The 9,148-nt window shown below is 38.7% G+C and overlaps 1 protein-coding gene across 7 annotated transcripts; it reads right to left on the bottom strand.

Moving 5' to 3' along the window:
• Positions 1-920: 920 nt before the first annotated feature.
• LOC129583551 (guanylate cyclase soluble subunit beta-1-like) lies at positions 921-7,509 on the bottom strand. Of its 7 annotated transcripts, none has more exons than XM_055475375.1 (14): positions 7,179-7,509; positions 5,715-5,908; positions 5,578-5,651; positions 5,144-5,215; positions 4,891-4,919; positions 4,504-4,599; positions 4,313-4,388; positions 3,284-4,084; positions 2,466-2,703; positions 2,128-2,280; positions 1,895-1,931; positions 1,703-1,741; positions 1,544-1,622; positions 921-1,243 (listed from the first exon to the last, which is right to left on the bottom strand). In XM_055475375.1, exons 2-14 carry the CDS (start codon positions 5,715-5,717, stop codon positions 1,072-1,074), a joined length of 1,869 nt encoding a protein of 622 aa, XP_055331350.1. In that variant the 5' UTR covers positions 5,718-5,908; positions 7,179-7,509; the 3' UTR covers positions 921-1,071. The 7 variants fall into 7 exon arrangements, with proteins under 7 accessions (XP_055331350.1, XP_055331351.1, XP_055331352.1 ...); XM_055475376.1 differs by lacking the exon at positions 7,179-7,509 and adding an exon at positions 6,558-6,739; XM_055475377.1 differs by lacking the exon at positions 7,179-7,509 and adding an exon at positions 6,068-6,246 and having other exon boundaries at positions 1,540-1,622.
• Positions 7,510-9,148: the final 1,639 nt, after the last annotated feature.

The following is a 9,148-nucleotide window of genomic DNA, read 5'->3' as shown; positions in this document are numbered from 1 at the left end:
TCACATTAACATATTAAGTATCAAAACGTTTTTATAGCAAAGCGGTTGTTGATCTAACTAACAATAAGTATTCTGGAATTTGTCTACTAAGGATTCTCGAGCCGCGTGAGCGGTAAAATTATGACACATAAAGAGGCATCATAGTACCGGTACTATAACTCAAATTTGCGAAGTCCTTACTACTTGTAATCTTGTATACATGTACAAGTTTTTGTTTACTCTAGCTGACCACGAGGCGAGTTATATTTTTCTAGGGTCCATGGCTGAGAAACCAAAAGCAAATCTGTACTCTGCCGTTCCCAACCACAAAAATTTTATTTAACTAAAAATAATTGTTACCGCTGTTCAGCTTTATAATTCTGCATGTTTCACTATTACAAATTACAACACGAGTACTTTTAACAAAAGCTTCGGAAACTATCACTCATTAAGCATCAATCGGCAGCGGCGGCCTAATCACAGAGAAAATTTGGTCTAAATTCGCTCCCATCGGCGCCGTCCCCATGATCGATGCCGCATTTCCTCGCTGTATTTCGATACTGATCCGTTGGCGAAGATATTCCGTGGCTCGTTTTTCGCCGGTTTCCTGACGTATTTTCTGTCCGAATTCCGTTATTCCGTTACTTGTTCAGCTTGTTCTAGCTTACTGTACTATAAAAATGATTAGCCCCTCTCACAGTTTAAATTATTTTAAACAAGTATGCGATGCTTCGAGTACAAAAATTAGTACTTATACATAAGATTCTTATAGTTGCAGGAAGCTGTTGACTACACGCATTTATTACTGATGCATAGAGTGACTCAGTGACCTATCAATCGGCTATGTGGCTATGTGTGTGTTAATTTGTAACATAAGCTTAAGTTTTAAAACTTTTTTGGGGCTAAACAAGAAACAAGTTGACATGAGTTTGGTAGGAGTTTATGGAAAAATACATCTTTTGTCCAAAAAATTCAGCGCAATGTTCTAGATACACAAATCTAGATTTCTGCATCTCTTGGACGCGAATAAATTGAAAGTAAGCGAGACTAGCAATGCGAAGCCATACACATCGTAGGTACGTCATAACGACTTCACAACAGTTCGCAGAACATTGATCTTTTTCTTATACGATCCACTGCAGCGGAAGTCAGACTTTCATGGAGGATCCATAGTTTTACGGGCTCCTTCTTTCCTTTTAAGTAAACTTTGCCAGCAGCTTCTAATCGAGCGTATCCCAAACGGCCAGAACCATCGTCCAGACATCTACCCAGAAGATGTAAGCGATTTAAAATGTCTTTCTGCATTAAGCTGCATGTACACAACAATAATCCTCTATGCAGTTTCAATATTTTTTAGTAAATGCCAATTTGCTGCCACATGAACATAATTAACTTGGAATCAGGTTACAATGAAAAGAGTTGTTAACCGCCAATAACCGGTATTTTGTTTATGTATTTACCATTCCTGACCTATTTGCATTACATGAGCAATATAGTTTAGTATATCTGTAGTTTTCAAAACGCTGTTTTACGGAAGCACACTGCAAATTCGACACGTACGCACTTCACAGTCTCTTGAGAAATATTGATCATGCCTTCTTTCCCGGTAGTTTGAAAGCGACTAGCCATGTTAACGGTGTCTCCTGTAAAAACAACAATCCTAACACAAAATAGCGAAAAACTGATTCATTTAGGTGGGCTCAACTATCCCATAAAATTGTACCGAAGAGACAGTATCTTGGCATCCGATTTCCAATAACACCTGAGTCAAAAAATATTGCATCAAAGTTATGTGTATTTTTATCTACCGTACGAGTAATGTTTCCGAAAACCATATTTCCCAGATTTATTTATTTACCATATTTACCAAATTTACCAACATTTATTGCATCACTTGCATGTACTGAGTATTTACCTGTTACAATTTCCCCAGAATGTATACCAATCGTAACCTGCAACACCACTCTGCTTATTATGCCACCTGCACTAGACTTCCGTTAAGGCTCCTAGATTATGTAGAACATTTTGGCAGTGAAATTATGGTTTTTATAACTGCTTTGCATAGACTTGAAACATTAGATAGGTGATTAATATGTTAAATGAATAACGGCTATCATAATTATGTACTTTTACTGTTTGTCTACATACACGGACGGTTGTTCCTTTCGAATCAATAGTCAAACCCCGCAAACATCGTCGCATTTTCATGGCCAAAAGGACAATCTCTTCCGCATGAGCACTTGGCGGAAGTACGTTTGGTGCACCACTGACCACCATATATTTATCCATGACAGTCTCCACCTGCCACAAACGTTTTAGACCGATTTGCCTTTTATATACACACTATTAAAGGGCACGTTTTAAATACCGCCTATAATGTACGAGTAACCCAGTTTGGCATACGAAAATGATTATGAGTGTAACTCGATAACTGCATGGATCATGATGGATGATAGGATCTATTTGCATTTGTCTCTGCGACTAACCTTATACAAGTTTGGATTATTTTTCGTGTCTAGCAGCGCATCAAATTCCGTGTAGAGTTGGTTTAACAATCGTACGACTTCCATGGCTCCCGTTTGGCCAGTTTTCGATAAGCAAAATTTATCGAAATCCACAACGCCGCTGAAGAGGATTGTAACGGAATCATACCTTTGGGAATTCACAGACGATCCGCTGCGCAAACTCTGCGCTACAGCCGGTGGTAGAATTGCATAAATTAACCTGCAGATAACCAACAGGACTGAAGTGCTCTATAGAGCACTTAATTAAGTGCTCTATAGAGCACTTCAGTCCTTGCTAAGATCTTCATTCCTGTTGCTTCAGTTTATAGCTATAAACTGAAGCAACAGGAATGAAGATCTTAGCAAGGTTGAATTATTTGGTGACCCGGATAATTATTTGGTGACATTAAGTGTCATTAACTATTAAGTATTGCTAGTACCATTTTTACGCGCCCATATGCTTACTGCAGCCTGCAGTCAGTACAGTGGTGTAAGGTTGAGAAAGACTTATGATGTTGTAATAGTTAGTACTGTATTCTACGTAGATTTCTGTACCCAGGAATTGTACAGTGCTTAAAGATTTTTGAATCGGCTAATCATGTGCATTTCATTAATGCTAATTTTCAAAATAATTAGTTTTATTGCTATATTTAATATAGCAATTATGTGATTGGATTATGTTATGCAGTGGGAGTATGCAGTACTGCCAATGGTGAATTGTTTTGCTGCGACGATATAAAAATTAATTTTATTTTTCAAAATCATAAGAATTTAGCTAATTACGGCCTTGCGTTCCTTACTTATCGGTTTTCTTTTTCTCGTCCTGCACTTGTTTTGTTGTCTGCTGCAGTCGCTGTGTCAAATCCTCAAGCTGGGAAATAATTTTATGTTCAAGGGCAAAGTTTTCCGACGCCAAAATAAATTCCCTTTTGGCATCGTGCAACGGTACATCGCTTAGTGAATAGCCCTTGGCGCTAAGATCCTCCAATGACGTAATATAGGGTGACGATATAAAGAGCATGGTGTCATTAGCCGGCAGATACAGCATTTGCCCGTTCAGCTTAAGTGATCGCTCTTTGACGCCGCCCGCCGTCTGACAGTCGAAATCCAACAAAAACACGGAATTCTGATGCTCAACAATGTTGTTGAACGTCAGCGGCAGCCAGGGGCGCACTAAGCGCGCTGTCTGATCCAGCCGATGGGCGGCATCCACGAGAGCCGGAAGTGCCAGCAGGATGGAGCGGCCGCATTCCTTGATGACCAGATCACGGGTGAAGATGAGGTAGAATGGACAGAGTGCGGCGAAAGTGGAAGGAGAAATACGGGCTGACGGCATAAGACTGTCAGGTGGCTGCAGCGGTGCACTGACAGCCTCCTGGATGCTCCCGGGATTGGGACTTCCGGTCTTACTAAAGGAAATGGAAAACGTGCAGTGATCTTCATGCTCATTCTTCTCCAAGAGGACCAGCTCGATCTTTGTCTTGTAAAGGACGTCCAGGGTGCGGCGTAACAGGCCCATCATGTAATATTCCATGTTGCGGCGTTTGGAGTAATAATGCAGCAGATACATGCCATTTTTGCGGGTCTCACACCGAAATAATCTACCCAAACGGCAAAATTATGTCTATGTATCGTATAGCAGTGCTGACACTGGTAATTTTTATTTAAAACATGTGTCTTACAAATTATTAGATCGCCCGCGAGTATGATGCTTAAGGTTACCATTAATTTTAAAAAATAATTAAAAAAATTAAAAAAATTAAAAAAAAAATTGTTTAAAAATTTGCTTGATTAACATTCTATCATAGAAAATTTCAAGTGGATCTTACGGTGGTCGGATGGGATAAACCCTTCCTAAGGCACAATGGAGCGTATCGAGATTTTCCAAAAATTCCACTGGCGTTTCTAACCACAGAACCATCACATATGCAGATCAGTCGGAAATAACAATTCTCTCCGGAAAGGAAAACGGAAGAAAATGTTGTGCGTCAGTACGCGCAGCGCACTTGCTTGAACTTACCGCCAAGGACGGACAATAAGCGGCTGTAGCCATATTCGACAACGTAGTCGAAGAAATATTCCCCCAGAACTTCCCAAAACTGCTCGGATGAAACGCCTATACAAGGGCAGATTTTAATTATACAGTAGATCATGTGTACTTACTTTAATAATATGTAAATCGATAGGTGTGTTTCTAACTCTTACTGAAAGTTACGTATTTAACGTTGTGAAGGTATCCAAAGCTTTAATATAGCTACATATATATAATAATACAGAATAAACGATATTGCAAACATTTTATACATGTTGTTATACTGAAATATACTAAAAGTGAAATGTCATTATAAACCATGCTTTTCACTAGTTTTTCTTAACAGGGCTGAGCTTTGACTTAAAACTTTCTTACCTAAAATCTCCTCTGCAGCATCCACTAGTCTGAAATCATTTCATAATTACCATAATGCTGAACAATTCGATGCACTGGCTGAAGATGCATAACACAAGAATACATTCTGTACAATACAGTACTTGCGTGTTCGTGCGCCCTATTCTTTTAGTGATCATGCGTACATAATCTACCATAACACGCAAAGGTATATTTATCATGCTATAATTATAATATTTGTAGAAGTTTACAACTGATAATGATCGCGCTGTACCTGTACGTAACGATGTCCGAATAATATTCGGTCACAAGAAAATTTCCGGAAATTTTTAGTCCCGCTGCCACTCTGTAAAATACGATATACGTATACGACATACGTACTAAAGAATACATAGATGGTCACTTGCTAAAGCATGCTACTCGTAGTTAACATCAATGCGCGATTTTCATACTAATACTATAATTAGTTATTCGCCACAGACACTCTAGATACAATCTTTTAAATGAAGGTAAAACACGTCAACTGGGGAAAACAGAAAACGCACAAATTTTAAACTTATCGCATTCATAGTCAAATAAGTTTGTTGTTGATGACACCTACATACATACAAATATATCTTTTTTTCGTATGCAGAGCGAAACTACAAGAGCGCAGTGTGTGAGCGCTAATTCTAGCTACTCGTAGTTGATTTTTTTATTACAACTTACTTCATTCTTTCCCATGCATCTTCGCCAAATTTCTGGCACACCAGCAGTTCCACCGCTCGAACTGTAATTCCATGCTGTCATTGTAAATAAAAATCGTTTTAGGCTGGACCAAAGCACTCAGCAATAAAGTGGTTTACCATCGCTATACGCGTCGCAATCTAACTAGCGTCCATCCAGTAGAACCCAGATTTTGTCAGCCTTCTGATCAGAGCATTCGTCCAGAATCCACGAATGGCGAACGCAAGTTCATGATCGGATTACGAGTATCATTAATTAATGCCATTACCGTGCAATTGAGATCCAGCGATCCGAACGTCCGGTTGCATCAATACTACATATATAGATATGTATACATATTAATTTTAGCAGCTAACAAGTTGCAGCAAGTGCATCAAAATTCTGTGCATTTCTAATGTAATGCTTACAATATGAGTTATTACATTTGGTATTTAACAGGTATCTGCATAGGTTCAAACAGAAATGCACGCACCTTTGCCGAGAAGCCATCTTGATCGTTTCAGCCTGTTTTATTAAGCTCTCTCAGAGAAATGTTTTCGTATTACGTATCTGTACGGCATTACTTGAATTCCTCTTTAGCTGTCGTCAGAGATGCTCTAACTAGCGTACGGACTTAATGAAAAAGACGGATTACATTGGGTGGGCGAGCGTATAAGCTAACATTCATCCCAAGACATCCCGTTCTTCCGCTGTAAATGGCTTAAAAGAAGCCTAAGTACGGGATAGCTTATACGCCAATCAGTTGAACGCGATGTCTAGTACGCATCAGCTCTGGCTCAACTATACTGCTAATCGGAAGCCGGGTCTTTTCTACAAAAAATTTTGATTAAATTTCCCATACCGCAAGGATTTCATAATTAATAACTTCGTCAATATATAATCCGCAAAGGAATACTCGCCCGGTATCAGGTGCGAGACAGTTAATCTTCATATGTAATTTCCTAAGTTTAACAGGTACTCACAAGTTTGACCTTGTAGGCAAAAGCTAATGGCAACAAACATCGCGATGTACGGTTCCCGGGCCACGTACAAGTAAACTCGTAATCCAGGAAATAGCGATCGGCCTAGCATGCACAATTTTTCTGGTCCCGTCACAAATATTTTTCCATTTTATACTGTTTCACAATACATTTATGGACAGGTTACTGCCGTTCATGAGTCGTGTTCCAGTCAGCACTCATTTTATTAAATATTCAACAAGAAATACCGCAGCCGAAACGGCAGTCCCCGAAGTATTTTTTGGCAGCATTGCGTGGGCGCATTCGCCCGGTTTACGGTCATTGACAGCATGGACCACCGTACAAATGATGGAGGTCACATTTTTGTTTCGTAAGGCTTTAAATCTGGACTACAAATAGTGGCTTTCGAGAGAGAAATGCATTATAAACCTAAAGGTCATCACGAAAAAGAACGACGTTTCCATCAATATATTGTATAAGATTATTATAAACTGGTTTAATTTATGAAACCAATGTATTATAAGCTGTTAAAAGTTGATGACTAAGACGCTTTCGAAAAGTGTTGGTCTTATGAAGTGCAATAAGTTGTTTTACATTTGTCTGGCTTATTAACAATGTAGATACCTGTTGAGTATATCAAAATTAAGAATCTGCTTCGGATCAAAACGTGCACCTTCGATCGGATCGTGGAATAATGCAATAAATTTTAATGCAGTAAGTTGGATGCGCATTACATAATAAATACAAGCGACGCTCTAGCACGTCTATGTATTTGGGCACATATGAACACAATAAAATTAAGGCAGGCAGTGGTTTTAACAGATACAATTACGAATATATCACAGAACACGTGTTTCGATGGTTTCCCGCGACATATAAGCGACTAAAACAGAAAGCCGGGATTATAATATATCTGAGAATTGCATTGCGGTTTTTGAGAACGTATTTTCTGGCATCAATACTCTTTTTGGCATTGATCGTGATCTAATCGTGTAACACGATACCGGAAGTATAACCTATATGAAAGGCAATGGGATAAGTCTGAATTCATAAACACACCGCAAACGATAAAATGACATGCCGACTTCAATTTATTCGTACCTCATTTTCTTCTTTTGGAATTCAGGTTCACAAAGCTGCAATGTTAGACAGGTCATCTACATGGATATCAAAATGAAAACGCTATTTGCAAAGTCGCTTGGCTTTGTAATGTCTGATCATGAGTATTGGGTACAATTTAATCAATCTGTTTCGGTTACCTGAAGGGGTGACCATACTGAATGGATTGGTAATAGATGGAGGAACGTTTCACAAACAAAGTCGTTGATTCGTTTGTGTCCTCTTCTTGCATCTGAAAAATATTGCTTGTTGACAAAAAAGTCAAAATACCGGATTAGCTTTTTGTTATATTGTCGATGCCATATGGGATACCGCATAGTAGTGAGTGTCATAATTAACAATGGATGATCCGTTAAAATACCTTGAACATGTAATACTACGTCAAAACTTTGGAAACATTTGGGAGGACATGCCGAAAATAAATTTAGTTATGAAGCTAGACTTGAGTGTGCGTGTCAAATAAACCTTAAGCACGTTATGAAGCTACCAGCTTAACAAAATCGTGAAGGGGGGATATATTCACACTCAACAGTTTTACTGACCTTCTTCGTGGATCCGCACTCGAACAAGCGCTTTCTGCAACACCAACATCAAATAAAATTCTGGTACCGGGCAGCTTTATCCTACAATTTAAAAATTCTTAAACCCCCGACATATCGATCTCGGAAATTTTTAAAAAACTTGAGTGCAAATATTGGATAACATAAAATACAAAAGTTTATATTCGAGCAGATCATTCTTACTTCTAAGGGCAGTCCACAAATATCTTTGGATATTGTCTGGTCGATATGTGGATCATTATCATCGTGTCTGGCGACGAGCTGCTTATATTCTTTGTCCGATTCACCGTTGTGATAATGATATTCAGAATACTTTGGATCGCTCAAACCGTTTCTGCCGAGGATGTATAACTTTATTTATCCCAGTAATGAATAAAACTGCTTTTTCAAGGTTTTAAATGAATCTCAGTATGTTTAAAAGAAAATCACTTAGCCCCAAATAATTCATGAACGCGGAGCAATTTCCTGATTTTTTGTTTTCAGTTAATTGTCGAACAGCTGTATAGCATAATAATGTGTACCAATGAACCTAATTTTGTTACCTAAAACTAATTAAAAACTAATCATTGTAAGCTGACGCATTTATGCCGCTATGCAGTGTACAATTCGGAAATATATCTGCAGTTAACCCAAACTATTGCCAAGCTAAATGTTCTTACAGAAGAGAAATCTTACATATCGATTTTCGCATTAATCACGGTGTTGCATTGTCGGGGAGCCAGGGGCCCGCCGCACGGCATGCCGGTAGCCGTTAGACCTTGAGGATTTTCTAAACGAATAATCTTGGCTTCCAAGCGCACATATTGATCGGTATAAGCGTTACTAAATGTGGAGAAGGTCACACATGCAGCGCTTATCAGTAAGCCCACGAAGAAATAATCCATCTTTAATTAATTAAAGGACTCGCTAAAAATG

The sequence above is a fragment of the Paramacrobiotus metropolitanus genome, unplaced genomic scaffold (genome assembly GCF_019649055.1).
Source record: "Paramacrobiotus metropolitanus isolate TYO unplaced genomic scaffold, Prichtersi_v1.0 Parri_scaffold0000011, whole genome shotgun sequence".
NCBI lineage: Eukaryota > Metazoa > Tardigrada > Eutardigrada > Parachela > Macrobiotidae > Paramacrobiotus > Paramacrobiotus metropolitanus.
Note: the sequence above shows the minus strand (reverse complement) of the source record. Positions and strands in the feature narration are given on the sequence as shown.

Bases quoted from the DNA above. Each gene is read 5' to 3' on its own strand.
- LOC129583551 (XM_055475375.1), bottom strand. The intron at 1,623-1,702 runs GTACAATTTTAT...TTGTTTTTACAG, and splicing joins GCCAAGATACTGTCTCTTCG to GAGACACCGTTAACATGGCT. The intron at 1,244-1,543 runs GTGCGTACGTGT...TCTTCTGGGTAG, and splicing joins ATTTCTCAAGAGACTGTGAA to ATGTCTGGACGATGGTTCTG.